Source organism: Pagrus pagrus (assembly GCF_965226575.1).
Source record: "Pagrus pagrus genome assembly, chromosome: 11".
NCBI lineage: Eukaryota > Metazoa > Chordata > Actinopteri > Spariformes > Sparidae > Pagrus > Pagrus pagrus.
The window spans coordinates 22304683-22323555 of NC_140195.1; the positions used below are offsets into that span (position 1 = coordinate 22304683).

General features: G+C 39.8%; 1 protein-coding gene across 1 annotated transcript; it reads right to left on the bottom strand.

Moving 5' to 3' along the window:
- Nucleotides 1-1000: 1000 nt before the first annotated feature.
- On the bottom strand, nucleotides 1001-18873 carry slc26a6.1 (solute carrier family 26 member 6, tandem duplicate 1). Its single transcript, XM_084368001.1, has 18 exons — nucleotides 18724-18873; nucleotides 18408-18547; nucleotides 17723-17833; nucleotides 17254-17402; nucleotides 15576-15740; nucleotides 14841-14993; nucleotides 13974-14056; nucleotides 13197-13344; nucleotides 11783-11896; nucleotides 11519-11596; nucleotides 9892-9987; nucleotides 9661-9767; nucleotides 7978-8047; nucleotides 4875-4964; nucleotides 4283-4453; nucleotides 1953-2007; nucleotides 1503-1627; nucleotides 1001-1232 (listed from the first exon to the last, which is right to left on the bottom strand). The coding sequence occupies exons 1-18, from the start codon at nucleotides 18867-18869 to the stop codon at nucleotides 1203-1205; spliced, it is 2031 nt and encodes a 676-aa protein (XP_084224127.1). The 5' UTR covers nucleotides 18870-18873; the 3' UTR covers nucleotides 1001-1202.

An 18873-nucleotide genomic window follows, 5' to 3' on the forward strand; every position in this document is an offset into this window, starting at 1 on the left:
TTGTCGTTAAAAATGAAACGCAACCACTGTCTCTTCTGTTCTTCTGTAGCTGGGACAGAATATTGGCACTTTGCGTGTCTAGCTCTGAGGGTCGACATTGTGAAACACTGCTAGCTTACCGCTGGACACACCGAACTTCACCTCAGGGATGAACGCCCCCCTCTCGGATAACTCCGGGGAGAGGGGGGAGTGTTTTCGCGCAGAGGAGGCCGGCCTATGCAAATGACTCCTGTCGTTACGTAACGTCAGGAGCTGAATCTGAACAGCCTGTAGGAGCCTCGTTTTAACAGTGGGTGGGCTGTAGAGACGATGCAGGACTTGTTTGCTTTCCTCATTCTGGGAGGAAAGCAAACAAACAAGTCAGGGAGGAGCAGTTTATATATGTAGAGACCAGAGAAAACGTGTTTTTCATAATATGGGACCTTTAAATCAACACTGTCATTGTCACTTAATCTAAAACACTCATAGTGCAGCACAGAACTGGACAGACTAGGATTTATAGGACAGGTGGAGTTATTTTACCGATATAACTGTTGTACTGTAGTGGCTGACACATTCATTTGTCATGTGCTTCTGTGCTTTCATTACTCACAGAGCCGTGGGTGCTCCCTGCTGCTATTGTTTCTCATTACATTGTCTACCATGCTCCCTGTGGAAGCCCCAGTGGCCTAATGGATAAGGCACTGGTCCCCTAAACCAGGCACTGCGGGTTTGAATCCCAGATGAAACTATCCACTGGTCACTGATCCTTTACAAGCAGCTGGGCTTTCTGGCTGATACAGTTGCATGGTTTATGCAGAGGTTTGTTGTCAGTCTGAATGGGTCAATAATCTTCATCTTCATCCGCGGGTCTGTCTCACCAAGCAAGGTCCGTAAAGTCAGTTTAGATAGCAGACTGGTGCATCAGGAGCATCAATCAATGGCTTGAAAGGGTTCTATTTATGTTTTACTGGCAGCTGGGCGGTCTTAAAATGCTTCACGACAGAGAGATCAATAAGGGTTGGGAACAATTATATTTATTTTCAGGAAATGTGTGAGGCATATACTGTACATACTATGCAAGGTGTTTATGGCTTTCTTTCAAAATAAAGTCTCTAAGGCTTCAGTATCACCCTGGGATATGTCTTTTTGTCCACTTGTTACTGTGAGGTGACTTAACTATCCGGTAATTTACATTCAAAAGCAGCAGTCACATTGTAGATTCAACATTCACTTGCATCTGGGTTGATTTCCTGAGAGGAGATAAAAAAGATAACATTTATCAAATTGCCATTTTACACTTCATTCTCAATGAGCTGTCAGGTAAAAAAATAGTAAGTGGATCAAAATCAATGCAGCAGAACCAAAGATCTTTTTTGTTCTACTGATTTTTTCTTTCTTGGCAAAACCTCAATTAAGGCACTTCGTCAAATTTTGCACCACTTCGTCTGCAGCCACAACAGGATTCTGTTGAAAATCATTATTTTCTCAGTGTGTCTACAAATGAGTGAGACAATGCATACCTCCAGAGGCCTGGGCAAGGTACCAAGGCTGCGCTGGACAGCATGATGGACCGATGGGAAGAGACAGGGGCTGAGAATGCTGTCTACTATACAACCCTGAGTCTGGAGCTGGGATAAAACCCTCTCTGTTGACATACAGAGAACATTGGAATTGCACACTTTATGTTTAGGTGTATTGTAGTCAAGAAAGTTTGGGTACTTTCAACCAGATGGTTGTAAGTACAAAAGTAAGACCAAGGTTGGAAAGACAAAGGAACAAAGGAATACATGTTTCAAGCAGAGGTGCAGTATGGGAGTGGTGGGGGAAGCTGACCTATGGAAACAATAACAGAAACAGTGTGTGTGAGAGAGAGTGAGTGAGTGAGTGAATGAGTGAGTGAGTGAATGAGTGAGTGAGTGAGACAAGGAAGGAGAGTCACTCTGCAGGACAGTATGAAACATGAAGCTGACCTGGGCACGCCGCCAGGAACACTCTAACATCCTGGACTTCCAAGTCTCCTATAACCTGGTGAATCACACACACAGACACACACACACACACACACACACACACAGTCACACAGTCACACTGTGATATTCAAGCATGTGTTGGCTCTGTGAGACTGATGAATGTTCTTCTTTGATCATTGAGGTCAAAGTGGAGGAAGTGATAAAGTCATATAAGTACTGGTGATAAATTCAAAAGCTGTAAAAGGTATGCGTGTGTGTGTGCAACCCTGACAGAGTGTATATCATATTTTCATTATCTAATGTGCAATCAATTGACATCTAGTCTAGTCTTCAATAGTAATTTATTGTATGTCAGCAGGAAGGAGTCAGTGTGAGTGTGAGGACAGCCAACTGGTAGAGGAGGGCTGACATCCATCCAAACAACAGTCACTGCTGTTCACATCTTAACAGATCAAACTGAACTGCAAAATTTAGCTGATGTTAAAAATAACTTCAGTGTTTGTACAACCCACTCTGTCTTCAAATCTGCATGCTAAGTGTTTTGTTGCTGTTTTGTTTTTCTGACATTAGATTGCATATGAAGGCAGTTTCTTTCTAACATTTCCATGGAATATGTAGCCGACTTCGTTCAGATACCGTAGAACTTTAAATCTTCAGCATCTGCACATGTAGTACAGTAAGGATACATAGCAATAAACTAACACATCAAATAAATATACATCTGCTCTGCAATTTTCGCGCATCAAATGCTGTCAAGCTTTAATAATTATTGCCCTATACATAATATTTAATGGAAGTGCATATCTACCTCTACAAGACAAGAAAACAACAGTCTACACAAAAGTAAGGCATTATAAATTTAAATACTTAAAGTAAGTATAAACTGAGAGATAGAATATGTCAAAATGATGAGATATTAGGTCAAATATTTTACCTATCTCATAAATGTGACCTACTTTGACAGAATTTCAGTGTTGTAAAAAGTACTCAAAGCCATACTTGAGTAAAAGTAAAAATATTGTATTAAAATATTCCTTTGGTAAAAGTGAAAGTCATCCATATGAGTAGTACTTGAGCAAAAGTATCTGATATTATATGTACTAAAATATCAAAAGTACAAGTTAAAGTAAATTACGCATTTATTTACAATTTATGTAAATACTGTATATATTTATATATATAAACATTCAGCATTTTTCTGATTAAGCTAACTGTATTTTTCAGTCCTGGTCGTTGGGGCCCCTGCCCTGCATGTTTTAGATGTTTCCCAGCACCAACACACCTGATTCAAATGATCACCTCATCATCAAGCCCTACTCAAGCCTGATAATGACCCATTCATTTGAATCAGGTGTGTTGGGGCAGGGAAACCGCTAAAACATGCAGGGCAGGGGCACCCTGAGAACCAGGATTGAAAACACTGTGGCTAACAGAATCAGTATTTGTTTTTTTGTTTTTATCTGATTGCCAATATAATAAATTAATTTGAAAAATGTGCATAGTAACTAGTAACTAGGGTTATCAGATGTAATGGAGTAGAAGTGAAAAGTAGCAGAAAATTAAAAAAGTCTAGTACCTCAAAATTATACTTGAAGCAACATTATGTAGAAATTGGCATTTTGTGTGATTTGGCGCCCCCCGCAGTTTCTGAGTGCAACACCACCATTGTAAATACAAATCCCAGGTCTGTAACAACTTGTCAGACATAATGTAGGTGTTAACTACAAACAAAACACATTACAACATAATATTATTTTAAGGTAAAACACCATAATAAACACATAACGTTGCTTTAAGTACAGTACTTGAGAAAATGTATTTAGATTCATTACACCACTGCATAATTTAGTCTATTAGTCATAACTTTGACTTATTAAGTAAAACATGTGACTTGGTATCTCACAATTTTGACCAAAAGTATTTTCATCTTTATCATGCATTACTTTTTATCTTTTTCCAACAGGATAGAAAGTGCTTTCACAGTTTTAAGTATGAAGATCATTTGTTGCACAAGAGATTATGTGTGTTAAATTTCTGGTATGGATGTCAAAGAAAACAAACAGTGTGAGAAACTGTCTACCCAACTGTGCTGGAGAGACAATGAGAAGAGCACCACCTGCACAAACTCAAAGTTAATCCAAGGAAAATTCCAGGAAAAGATGTCACAGTACCACCCACACTGTTTGACTGACAGATGTTTTTTGTGCCATGCACCAAAATACAAGAAAGAATGAAAATCAATCAATTATTAGATGGTTTTGGTGAATTTAACCAAAATGAAACAGAAGATGAGTTTACACGTTGAATTCTTGTCAGTTTTCTTTCCTCACCTTGCACAGCGCTGTCATGGCCACAGAGTCTATGAAACCGACTGAGCTGAAATCCAGAACCAAGCAGTGAGTGTGTGGCGATGTCTGGGCCGAGGAGGAGGAGGAGGAGGAAGAGGAAGAGGTAGTCGGGTGGACTCCAGCTGGATTCTCCTTCTGACCACGGCTCACTGTCTGGATGTGATGAGGGAAAGTTACACATGACAAATTGGTTTATAACTTCTTCAGTTCCCATGTAACACATGGTGTATTGCAGAAATTGATCCTTGTGCAATTTTTCTGTTCCAACAACCGATTTACACACAAGCCAGCTGCATACACACACCGTGTATACTGGCAAGTGAAGGTGCTGCCACTAAAACTCATATCCACATTCTGAATCATAAACTGTCTTTCACTCAAAATCATCTTATTTTACTGTTGCTAATCACTGGCTCCTCTCCTTTGTCTCTCAGTCTTCCAGAACACTTTCATTACCCTCTTTGTGTGTGTGTGTGTGTGTGTGTGTGTGTGTGTGTGTGTGTGTGTGTGTGTGTGTGTGGGTGAGTGTGTGTGTGTGTGTGTGTGTGTGTGTGTGTGTGTGTGGTGCTGGCACCTGTCTGATCTCTGTGAAGACCAGTTCAGAGTTGGCAAAGTAAATGGGACTGGAACAGGAGATAACAGTCAAGCCAGGGACTTGCTTTGCCTGTTGGAAAAAAAAAAAACACAGGCAACAGAGACTCACACAGTAAATGAATTTAACACTGTACTGCACCTACAGTAAATACAGTAACTTGGCACAATAGTGACACCCTGAACAGGTCAGAACTTGACAGCAGTCTGGTGCACTTACAGTGACTGACAGAGTAGACCTAAATCAAGTGTGTGCTGTTCATAAGGACGCTCTTCAGGATGACCATTTTTTGTGGGAACACTTAACTTTAGCCTCAGCCGAGCCTTTTCTGACAAATGTGCTCGTTCCATCTTTAAAAGGTAGGTTCACAGTTTTACAAGTCTGACAAATACACAATTCTTGTTCTGTGCTGAAACATTTTCTGTTATTTAACTTAAGCTAATATTAATTTGTGTATCATTCAGGCCCAAAAACATGTTAAATGCATTTACTTTCGCTTAAAAAAATGTGATTATGAGTTAGTATTTAAGTAATACAGTTAGTTAGTTAGTTAGTTAGTTATGATCCAGGTGATCCAGACCACACTGACACATTGTGGTATTAGACACAAGAAAAGCTGTTGCAGTGGTGATACATTTGTTGGACGTGAGCATAAATTGCAAAAAAGGTAAATATGTGTCCTGTCCCCTCCAACAATGAATAGCTTAAATCATGCATTGTTAACATCCATGTTTGGTTGCCGGCAGTCTTCTTCTTCACTGCCTTTGTTGGCACATTGCTGCAGTTTATTGCTCATTAACGCCACCACCTGTCGATCAGTGGAATGACATGAAACCTGCTGCAGAACCGTTTGTCGTCTGCACTAATGAATCAGAGAGCCGCTCATGAAAACATTGCCCCATAGCATTACTCAAGGTGAGAAACATGACTGATAATAGTAGTTTTATTGGTAAGTAGTAAAACATATTTTTCAGTAACTATTTAACCCATTTTTATTTTAACTAACAGCGTAAATGCTACTTGATTGATGGAAACTCCCAAACAGGATTGACATATTTGCCATAGTAAAAGGTGTTGTGCTCTTGAAACCAGTTGTAGACACAGCTGACCTGTTGTAGTTAACTAATCTGGCTCTACAGTGTTGGATCAAAGACCATACAGAATACCCTGCATGTACATAATTAATTCATGAAGGGGAACTTCTACAGAGAGAGCTGTTGCACACACCATCACTACATATGATAGACACTTGACAGGGTTAGGGTGAGGGTACACCGAGTGGAGCTGTGCAGCAGCCACCAGTGTAACAGACTGAGGAGAGAAGCAAGAGGAGCGAACAGAGAGCGAGAAGTTGACAGGAATTCACTGATGCTCCGAGCCCAGACAGATTGCCTTTGGTGACAGTTTGGTGTTTTGATGTGTGGCAGATGGTGGTTTGCAGTCAGGGATTTATTTTTACTGTGATCTGGCTGCCTGACAGTGGTACTGTTCAGAGTGGTTTGTCAAGTTTACAAAAGACTGACCTTCACTGGAGAATTCAGTGTTAGTTTACATGATGAGGACGCTGTAGTTTAAAGGCTTTCGATTTTTTCGGCTTTCTTTTCCAAACTTGTTTTATTATAAACTTCATGCCATTTCATCATGTAAAAAAACCTGGCATTTATTAAGATCAACAATGAGCTACACCCTGCGCACTGATACTCTTCAGATTTTATTTGCATTTGCATCACATTTGCTCCACAGATGCTGCGATCTAGTCGAAATGTTTCATGTGCAGATACAAGGCACGCTGTGGAGAATTCATTTTCGACTCTGTTTCACACTGATGACATTTTAGATATGCTCGTCCACAGCCTGGAGTTAGCTAAGATCATCAGGACTCACGTAAGGTCAGCGTGATTCATCTCTGCCAACCAGTGAAGCTTAAACAGAGTCAGGCCTCGGCATATTGAAGGTGAATAATGGCCTGCAGCCCAATTAAGAACCGTTTAATTATCACGTTCACACAGTGAAACATCAAGTTGGTGTTAAAATAATGATCCACACTGATATATTATTATGGAAGTAATTGTAGTTGTATGATATAATATATTAGTACAGTAGTGTAGTTGTATGTGTACTCTGTTCTAACACTGAGGCTTGTTGGAATAAATGCAAAATATCCTCAGCAACTCAATTCTACAGCTGTGTGTGTGTGTGTGTGTGTGTGTGTGTGTGTGTGTGTGTGTGTGTGTGTGTGTGTGTGTGTGTGTCTGACTTTAGGTGGAATAAGTTCAGTAAAAAAGTTTCTGCAGCTGCCAAGAAATAAATTCAGAGTGAGATGGTGGGTAAAAACAAAACCAACAGACTGGTTTCAGCAAAGGATTTGTGTTTTTGCTGTTTTTTTATGACTATGTGGTATATTAAAGAAAGTACATGACAGATGGATTCAAGTACAAAGACGGCTGTTTTGGATTTGTGACAAAGCTGCAGTCTATTCAGCTCATTAAGACTTCAAAAGTGAGCAACAACTTAATAGGAAAAGTCCAACTTTTTTGAGAAATACTCTTCTTTTACTTTCTAACTAAGTGAAACATGCGAGGATCAATACCATTATCATGAGTGTACAGTAAATATGAAGCTACAGCCAGCAATGGACTAGCTTAGCTTTGGACTAGCTTAACTTTCCTGACTGGAAGCAATTCTGGAAGCAAAGCTCATGTTCCAGCACCTCTAATAAACGTGTTATATACAGTTTTTTAATCTTACACAAACTGAAATGTACATATGATGAATTACATGCCGTACTGTTTCATGGCAATCAAAGTTACTTTCTGAACTTTCGTCATCAGCAGGCAACCACCAAAGATATAACTTTTTTTTTGCGGGTGAAACAAATGAGATATAGCGTGCTAATTGTGAAACTCAGAAATGCTGGTATGGTGGATTGTTTAAAACTCTGAAGGGAGCCAAGTTAGCTGTTTTGCCCGCTTCTGGTCTTTATTCATTGTCAAACTACTGAACTACTTTACTCAACTTACCTCAAGCAACAAACTTTTAATAAACAACTTATTGTTGTGAGAGCTGTGAGACAGATTGAGTTTACCTCAGTGTAGAGTCCCACATCTTTGTAACAGTCTGTACCAGGAATACGACCCAAAACAACAGTGGAGGAGCTGAAAGACGAGGACGAGATGAAAGACAGGAGAGAGACAGAAGGGAATATTAATGAGGGTGCTCGTCTGCCAGGGAGACAAGCGAGAGGAAGGCAAGAAAACTGCAAAACTGTATAAAAAAATGTGATGAAATTGGTTAATGAATAAATGATTGAAGACAAGACAAATCCACATGACATTCTTTCACACATACTGTAATGAACACTATTCTCAGTATTTGCTCCAGTATGATAAAGTGACAAAAACACTCTTACTATGTAACCCTGATAATTTCTTTGAACAAGTAAATACAGTATGATCATGATTAGTCATTACTGTTAAAAAGTAATAATAATTACACTTCTGTGAATAAGAAATAATCATTTGCCATACTAAGTTCCCATATGCACCATTTTATACACTGTTAAACCATTGTTGAATTAATTGTGATAATTGTGATGATAAGTATTTTCTGTTTTGCTTTAACACTCATGCAAATTTAACTTTGATTTTTGGGTCATTTTGGCTGCATTAATGCATATTGCACACATTTTGGCAAAGTGTGTTTGTCATTTATTTCCCTCTAAATTTCAAACTCAGCTCATTTAATATGTTTTAAGGCAGTTTTTGAAATGGAACATTTTTTGTACTAAATGTGGTCTGAGTAATCAGTTGCATTTTGCATCTGTTTTATATCATTACATTTAGAGTGTATAAATATTTGCCTTCAGGTACAGTGCCCTCCTCCTGATACATACCATAAAGCAACCATAAAGCCACCCCTGTTTAAGTTGTTCAGCGGTCATGTAAAGATGATCTTGTTATCTTGGGGCAGCAGGTCAACTATGTTGGGTCATAAACAAGCACTTGCTATACAAAGGAATACTTTTGACGGCTACACAGGCGAAACAATTAATGATTGTCAATTTAAAATTTGTCTTTTCCCCTTTCTATTTCTATGATCTGTATAACCCATCTGAACCCAACAGGCCGGGTTTGGACAAACATTTAGTAATGATGTCCGGGTTCAGGTTGGAGTCGAATTGTGTCCATTTGCATGGTGCTTCTTTTGACATTATTCATGGTTCTTTTTGTGTAAATATAGTGTAAAAATAAGTGATAATAAGTGATATTACTGTCTGTGTTGGGGCTATATGTCATGTTAGGTTTGTTATTTATGCGACAAAGCTTTGAGCACAACACAGAGGCTATATGTTACTTTCAATTCATGTTGGACTCTTCATGACAGGGTAACACAAACTCAGTGCTTCAGCTTACATTAACTGCATCAGGCTCAAGTTATGTTTGGATGTGAAAAAACAGAACGCTGTCGAGTTGAGGTCAGACTTGGCTACTCCTCAAGTTTGGACAGAAAATTGCATCCCGAGCCACACTCTGATTTGTCATTCTCTTTTTGCACCAACAATTACAGTATCTGTGGAGACCAGTTAGTTTGGCACTAACTGAGAAACAAAAACAGGTGAAGATTTTAAAATTCAAAATATTTTTCAGATTAGTGTTGTGACAGGTGGATAACTGACGAGTACATGAGGATTTGTGTAATGTCAGAGCTGATGCTAAATCTGTCTGTACTGTACAGAAATCCATGACATTCACAAATTATATTTACTGACTGTTTTGTCCTGTAGAGGAGTGTGAACAGAGAGAAGACGACAGCGACAGCCAGACCCAGGTCCAGGTTAAAGATCAGTGTGGAAATCAGCGAGGCTACCCACACCAGCTGGAGGAGAGGAGGAAGGAGCAGGATCAGAAGGAGGACGGTGCTGGAGCCACAATTCTATGATGAATCTATCTATGCGTGTGTGTGTGTGTGTGTGTGTGTGTGTGTGTGTGTGCACGCTCACCAGGTCTAATCTGTCAGACTTCCAGAGCACACACACATCTTTGAACTGAGCAAATATCCCCTGCAGGTTCACCACGATGATCACTGCCAACACTGCCTGGAACACACAGCGAGGTATTACTGAAGACACGTGAGTCATCCTGACCGCGAGTCTCGTCCAGATGGAGCGTGACTCGACTTTTCTTAAAACATCTTCACTGATATGCTCTGTAATTCGTTATGGAAAGTCAAACTAACTGGACGATTGCCAACACAAAAACTTTTGGGGTATTTGTTCCTGACCCAAACGCATTGGCACAATCACATCTCTTCAGGAGATTGTTTCATTCTCTGTTGTACATTGTGTGACATGAACATTTTTATGACTTTTGCTGAATCATTGCTCACCAAGTCCTTTACAAATCAACAACATAAAAAAGTGGAAACAGACAACTTTTCAACAGTTCCCTCCCTGGTGTTTCGAAGTGTTGGAAAAACTGGGTCTCTGTTTTCCTCAGAGCATAGTAACTACCAACAACACGGCAGACACTGCATTTGTTTCCAGATTTTGGTGAAGAAATGATCAACACCACTTTGAAACTAAGAGAGAAGAAAGAAGCATGTTCACTGAAGAGGCAAAGTGAAATTGTCATAATTTTACATGGAGTAATAGCATACAGTAGCTTGAGTATTGCTTCGCGCACACAAGTAACTACAACAGGGGTTGGCACTGGCATGGGGCCAAAAACATCAGGCAAAAAAACTTGAATTTATTCATTCATTTAGTCTATAATGGAGACATGACAGCAGATAGGGTTGCACCATCAATCAAGCCTTTATTTCCCTGGAGTGGCAGACAGAAATTGAGATTTATGGGGAAGCAGTCTAAACACTGATGGTGTCATTATTCTATGGCCATTACATCGTGCAATCAACCCTTACTTCATAATGGTGTTGGATAAAGTACCCAAAAGTCATGTTTGTGTAAAAGTAAAGATATTGTGCTAAAATATTACATTGGTAAAATTGAAAGTCACCCACAGGAATAGTACTTCAATAAAAGTCTTAAAGTATCTGGCATTAGATGTACTTAAGTATGAAAAGTAATTTTCTGGCAATAAATGTACTTAAGTATAAAAAGTACAAGTCATTGTACTGTCATATTACCGATACGATATTCAGCATTTTTCTGATGAACAGAATCAGTGTTTATTTTATCCGATTGCCAATTAACTAAATTAATTTAAAAAATTGCTACTTTGGCTCTGATGCAGCATGCCATCTGCAAAGTAACTAGTTACTAAAGTTGTCATATGAATGTAGTGGAGTACAAAGTACAATATTTGCCTCCAAAATGTAGAATGGAGTGGAGAAAATAGGAAGTAGCAGAAAATAGAAACACTCAAGTAAAGTACAAACACCTCAGAAAAAAAAGAACAATACTTGAGTAAATGTACTCAGTTACATTCCATCACCGCTTCATAAGAATAAATTCAAGCCAAAAAGTTGTCTGCTGCCAGTTGGCAAGATGGCATGTTCACGCCTTTGGGGTAATATATTTTCATGTTTCTCAGGTGAGATTCTGGTGATTTGATTAACACCTGATATGATGAGCAGAGATAACATTTGTTATCTTATATGCACTTTACCTTTGGCAGCTGCTCAAAGAGATGACCAATCTTCAACAAGATGGTGAGAATCATCAGAGCTGATACCAAACCAGCCATCTAAGACAAGAGATTAAAACACAACAGGAGGATGATAGAAAAAGAAGAAAAAGAACTACAGACAATAATAAGACAATTTAAAAGAGTCATATAATTGAGTCCATTAAAAGGTCACTCATTCAATGATGTTGCCTCACTATACAGACGTTAACACAGTGGCAAAGCTGGGTTTGGGTGATACAGTACCTGTGATTTGACACCAATACTATCCTGGACCGTACTGCGAGAGAAGGAGCAGCTGACAGAAAAACACTGGAAAATTCCTCCTATGGTGTTACACAAACCCAGAGCGAGCAGCTCCTGAAGCAGACAGACAGCAGCATTTAGAAAAGTACGCACCGAGGCAGCTGCAGATCTCAGGGATACTGCTGGTGAGTGTACTCAGGGCATCTGGTTACCACCATATCCTGGGGTAAGGGTAGTTGTTCAACATACATTATTCCAGGGTTTAAAAGTTAACAGCCATGGTCACAAAGGTGCTAATTATGATGCGAAGTATACAGATTTAAGATGATGGCACTGTTATAGTGATCATAAACCAATTGCCCAGGGAATGAATTGGGAATTTGTTAGAGATCTACAGAATTTAATCAGTTATTATTCAAAAAAACACTTCATCATTCAGTACTTCTAATATGGATCATTTTTAGGATTTTTTTAGCAACCAAGGACTCAATTTGCAGAGGTGAGCGTACTCTTTTCAACTATAATAGATATCTCACTGGTGCACAGTGAATGTTTGATTGCAGATCTTCTTGTTTGTCCTTCACTTGGATGAGCTGACAGAACTATCACTGCAGCAGCTTTCACAGAGACGAAAAAGTCACATCTGTGGCTTGCACGACTCAAAGTCAGCGCTGAAAGTGGAGTTGTGGTTCTGCGTCATCATCGTTTCACGGTGAGTGTTGTCTCAGAATTCTCAGGACACTGGTTTCATCTTGTAAAAGCATTAATACTCAATTCTGTCATTTCTGTTAATCCCTGTCTGCAACCAACGACAACAACAACAACAACAACAACAATAACGACTTTTCACATGTGAATTGAATATTCACATACATAAATGACTGGGTATTTATACATATGAACATATAAAGTTGTACATGTGAACAGATAATAATGCCACATATGATCTGGACATCTTCACAAGTGATTGGCTTTTTTTCACATTTCAATCAAGTTTGAAATTTTCCAACTGTGAATGACATAAATTCAGTAATGATCTGCTTATTTATCATGTAGATCAGAATTTTCACATGTGTAAACAAAACATGGCACATGAAATTTGCTTCTTCACATGTTGTTTGCACATTTTCACATGCAACTGGTTAAAATTTAAAATACAAAAACTAAAAATGTTTCTTTTTGTTTTTATGAATGAAATTCTCCACATAGGAATTTAATATTTTCAAATCTGTCCGTTTGTTTGTATGTGATTGGCTTTTTTCACATGTAGATTTTTTCACATGTGGAAGCTTACATGTTTAATTATCATGCACCTGCTCGTAAAATGCACTTTTCTAAGTTTTAGGCTATTAAAAAGCAGATTAAAGGTTCAATTTCAGCTGACATTTTGTGAAGAAAACTGCCGTGATTGTACCTGTCTGAGGTCGACGCGATAGCCGTGTTTGTCAGCAAACACTGAGCCCAAGGCTGAGTGGAAGCTGAAGCCAACCAGAGCCACAGACAGAGCTGGAATAAACAGCTCACTGGCCTGAGAGAACGAAGGAAGGACAGGGGAAGACATGCTAGAGAAGAGGAGGAGGAGGAGGAGGAAGGAAAGAAATGACAGCTTAATCAACTGGATGACTAATTGATCATTCAGATAAAAGAGATGAAACATACAGAAATGTAAAACTATATGACCACCAGTTTAGACTGAGTCACCCCATGAATTGCTCATCATCACACATACTGCATTGTCTTAAAGCTTTCAAGGATAACACAATAAGACAAGTGGCTTATTTTCTATGATGAGAGCAGAAGTAGGAAGAATGGGGGGTTAGATGGAGGTGAGAGTGTCAGAAAGATGAAGAGTCATTGAGCTTTGAATTATGCACCAAATAAATATATTGGTTTGCCAATATATTTATATATATTTATACACAAAATACTGGTAAAGAAGGTATATACAGTAATAATACGTTAAATTAAGCAATATATGTGTGATGTTTTTCAGGCTTTGAACTGAATAATTCCTTTAAAAACAGTACTATGTCAAACAGTTACAATAAAACATTTGCCTACAGTAAGTCCACTAGCTTCACTTTCAAAGAAAACTACTTCAAAGTTCATAGCTTGAAGTCTTCAACAATATAATAAAAACACAGCAAATTGAATGCCAGGGAAAAACAGACAATGACACAGTTCTACTGACCCACTGGGTATGTGTCCCACCACCTGGACTCTGTGCTGTCCAGCCAGATCCATCTGCACTGACAGGATGGTGCCCAGGACAATCTGTGGGAGACAAACAATGGACATGACATTTTCTGCACAAAGTGTCCAGTTTGCAAAACAACAAAATACAATATTCTGCATCTAAATGTCAGATCAAGCAGTCTGTTCATACACGTGCACGTGGAAGTACAGAAAGACAAATGTCACCATAGTCAGATACTGCTAGCTTACTGATAGGGATCATGACGTGACGACATTGGGATATGGAAACGGTTCAAAGATGACCTTTCAGATGTCTCCGGTTCATTGGTGTGTCAGTTTGGTTTTTTACTCCATATGTCATGTTATATACCAAGTTCAGCGTCTCTGCTTTGTCTCACAATTGGATGTTTGAGGGGCAGGGGAGAAAAAAATAAAAAGGGCACCGGGTATGCGGTGGGACACCAGCGCGCAGAAAGTCGTGATACATTTACAGTGAAGAAAGGGCACTTCACCACGTCTGGTCCACTGGAAGGTCACTTTATCTACCATAGAGGCATCCAAGAGGATGCTTTTGCTGTGTTTTGTTTTTAAACATTTTAAGATGGGAGCGATTTAAAAAAAAAAATTCAATATTAAATTTTAAAAAGACAGAATGACGGTTAATCAGTGGCCAGGTGCAGATATTTATTGTGTGTGGTGATCTGAGGTTTCGTAGATAAAAACAGATTTTTATATAATTATGAGTCATTCAGCAGTTCATCACTGTGGCATCTGTCCATCTGGGTGCATCTTATGGGCATGAGTCTACTGAGTGTGTGTACGTGTGTGTGTGTGTGTGTGTGTGTGTGTGTGTATCCCTTACCAGTATAAGTTCCCACGGTATAGCAACAGGCAGCTTGTTCTTAAAACGCTCATTCAGGATCTTGCCTGCGATGAGGATCACCATGGCAGCCGCAGAGACAGACAGCGCTCCTGGTACAGCACTCGTCACTCCAAGCAGAACATCCTTTAAAACCTGGAGGAAACATTTTGTATGTCCTTTTAAAGGCTAAAGTATGGCAACAGGTAACCTTAGAAACGAACATTTCCAACCACCATATTTAAAAAAAGTCTCAGGGAAAGCCTTCGACCCTGGGGGTGTGATTTTCAGGTGTGAACCGCTCCAGTACATATTGAAAGTTAGTGAAGCTGAAAGAAAACCTCCACCTGCAAACAGCTGATAAGCTACTCTGACACTTTCCAAACCCAGACTGCACCTTGGAATCCCGTCCATGCAGAGGTGACTGACAAAGTGCAACTTTGGAGGAGTTTGAAAGTGCCAAGACTAAAAACAAAGTTATCGCTCCCTCACAGCAGCAACCACAAGACAAATAAATTATTTAGGTTCCAAGAGGTTTATGTGAGGTGTGGAGACAAAGTTGGGGTCCGGTGATGGCACAGGAGGGGTGATACGACCTCCTGTGCCATGTTGACAGACTTTTATCCACCATATAACTGCACTACTGGAGGGTGTGTAGATTCAAAGTCTTGCCCAGGGGTACTTCAGTGTTAAAGCTTGCCAACATGAATGAGAATGTGTGTGTGAGTCTCAACTGACCCAGGCTGAAGGCAGCAGTCCCGTGTATCTCTGTGCAGGTATACCAGTCAACAGTGGCAGCTGCAGGATGGCCACATGCAGACCTGCTGCTGTGGTGTAGCCTCTGATTACAGGATCAGACAGCCAGCGACACACACTGTCTCCACGCAGCAAGTACAGCAGGAGCTGAGTGAACACACACACACACACACACACACACACACACACACACACACACACACACACACACACACACACACATAGCTTTAGTGTAGTTATATCTCTTCTGTGTATCCATATTATTGCACATCTGTCTCTCTTTGGATGAGAGACTTATACAATGTGACGACTGATGTTTTACATCAAACTCCACTCTAGCTGCTGAAAACATCTGGATTGATTTGAAGTGGATGGCTTCCAGAAGGGCTAAATTCTCAACCAGCTCACCAGAGACGATTTAAGTTCTTGGCAGTGTGGGAACCAAGAATATAATAGTTAACTAACACTAAACTAAACACTAAAAACTAGGTGTGATCCAACACTTTAGTAAACTGAAATAAAAATAACAACTAGACTCAGAATAAAAAAAACTGACTGAAACAATATTGTGTACAAATGTAATAAAATAAATAAAGATATACAGGTAATGCCTTCAGTTTCAGTCTGCATGCCTATGATTCAACTGCCTTCGAAAAGCCTTTTGTTTGTATTGTAATACTTATTCTGAACATATTAAAGATCCAATGTGTAGGATTTAGGGTTATTTTAGGGACAGAAATGGAATACAATAATCATAATTATGTTTCCATTAGTGCATAATCTCCTGAATGGTCGTATTTGTATCACCTTAGAAGGAGAGTTTTATATCTACAGTGGAAGCGGGTCCTCTTCCACAGATGTTTCTACTGTAGCCAAGAATGGACAAACCAAACTCTGGCAGGGACTTTCCTGTTTTTAGCGGCCACCATAGGGGAGGGTGAAATGAGGGGTGTTCAGTTGGTAGCAATCTGTAGATCGAGATGCCTCTAAATCCTACATACTGGACCTTTAAATCTTGCTCCTGACGTAGTATATTCCCCATAAAACTGAAACTGAAAACTTAAAACTAAACTTCTAAACAAAATCTAAACTTAAGCAAGTGAATCCAATCTAAAATGAACTGAAAAGATTAAAAAGCAATAAAAAAACAAAAACTAATGAAAAATACAAAACACAATTAACACTGATGGGAATTCACTGAGGGATCTTGTCATAGCCGATGCATTAATGAGGCCTGCTGATTTGTCAGGGGAACCTGCATGGAGCGAGTTAGGGAATTAAATAAATGTACTAAATAAATCTGATTCAGAAATTCACATTTAATCACCAAGTCTTTTTCTTTTCTTTTTTCACAGCTGTCGGTAGGATATCTCTCTTTCAGTAATACCTTAAGTCAACTTGTAATGAGGGAGAGTGAGCGCTATGGGAACAGGGCAGGTTATGTGAGTGCAACAACAGATGAAAAGGTTCAAACAAACGGGATACTTTAGTGGATGTCTGCAGGGAAATTCTCTTTTCACCTGCTTGTCTCCATAATGGGGCCTGAGGTCAGAGGTGAGTATCAGCTGCAAAGCGGTGAGTGTGTGTGTGTGTGTGTGTGTGTACATAATGTTTGTCCATTGTATAACGTGTGTGTGTGTGTGTGTGTGTGTGTGTGTACCTGTATGAGGCCACAGAGGACGCTGATTTGTACAGCCACGTTCACTTTGGCTGCCTCCACATCAATCTGACTCTCCTCATCACCGTTGCTAAGCAACTCCACGTTGGCTGTCACAGACCCAATCATGATGGCCAGGACAGCAAAAGTACCTGTCACACATGAACACACACACAAGCCTCAAACAGAACTCAAACAGAAGTGGAAGTGTACTGTGAGTACTACATGATATAGTGATTTAACTGCTTCAACGAAAGAAGTAAAAAGCTCAGATAGTTGTGGAACTGCTGTAAGGTTTTCATACAAGAGTTTCGGCAGGTTATTGTTTTTATAAGTTTGTTAATGAAAGTTTGCGCCAACATTAAATATTCTTCAGTTACACATTTTCAGGGCTGCTCAGAGTTAAGGCACTGAAGTTGTGTAAGACTGCACCAGGCAGCTTCTGTACATCAGAAAAAAAAGGGACCGTCACCAATGGAGAGGTGTCTGGAAGTGCCGAAGAGGAAGTAGATGATCAGAGGATAGAACGAGCTGTAGAGACCAAACACTGGAGGAATTCCCACCAACATGGCATTGGCCATACCTGGGAAAGAAGGGGGAAGGTGGAGGTGAATGAACAGCCAGTGTGTATTACTGAAAGCTAAGGAAAACCCTGTATCATTAAAACATAATCCAAACTTTTCAAAAAATACAGCTTAAACTTCAAACATCGACAATAGAGTCAAGTGTGACACCTGCTGACAGGTGCGTGAAGTTATCATGGAAGGTTGTAGTTGCTCAAACCCTGTTAAAGGACAGTTCAAACAAAAATCCAAATGCGGCTTGTGGTGCTCAACTCAAATTCAACAGCGATGTCTCTTTCCAGAAATCACGACCTGGTTACTCAAGATAATCCACAGAAAGAATATGAATCCTACAGGAAACTGCTCACAACAAGGTCTGTGGATTATCTTCAGTAAACGTGTCATGATTTCTGGAAAGAGACAATACGGTTGAATTTTTAAAATGTTTTTTCTTTTTGTTTTTTTGGTGCTTTGAGCACCAAAAGCCGAGTACCTTCTAGTTACATTATATCTTAGAGAATACAGACATCTCCACAACTCTGAACTGTCCCTTTAACACTCTGCATGTGATCATGTAAGACGCTGCATCCTCACCCTGTGGCAGCTGAATGATCCCGACACTGATTCCAGACAAAAGGTCTCCTAAGGCGTTTTCTCTGATGGAGTAGCGAGGCAGCCATGACAGGATGGGAAAAATGCCAAGCAGGAAGCTCTTCAACCTGGGACCAGAACAGCTGGAGGAACACACACACAAACACACACACACACACACACACACACACACACACACACACACACACACACACACACACACACACACACACACACACACACACACACACACAGGGTTTAAGGCCAAAGAGCTTCAAATAAGGCCATACACTAAACCTAAACCTATCTGTTGACTCACCAACATTGTGCTTTCACCCTCTCCAAAACTGACAGGGTCTTCTTTTCTACTCGCTTTCCAAGGACATCCAGCTGTGCATTGTCCAGGGCAACAGCGAGATGGGGCTGCCTGTAGTGAGGAAGGCCACCTCGCTCAACGCTGTCCATCTGA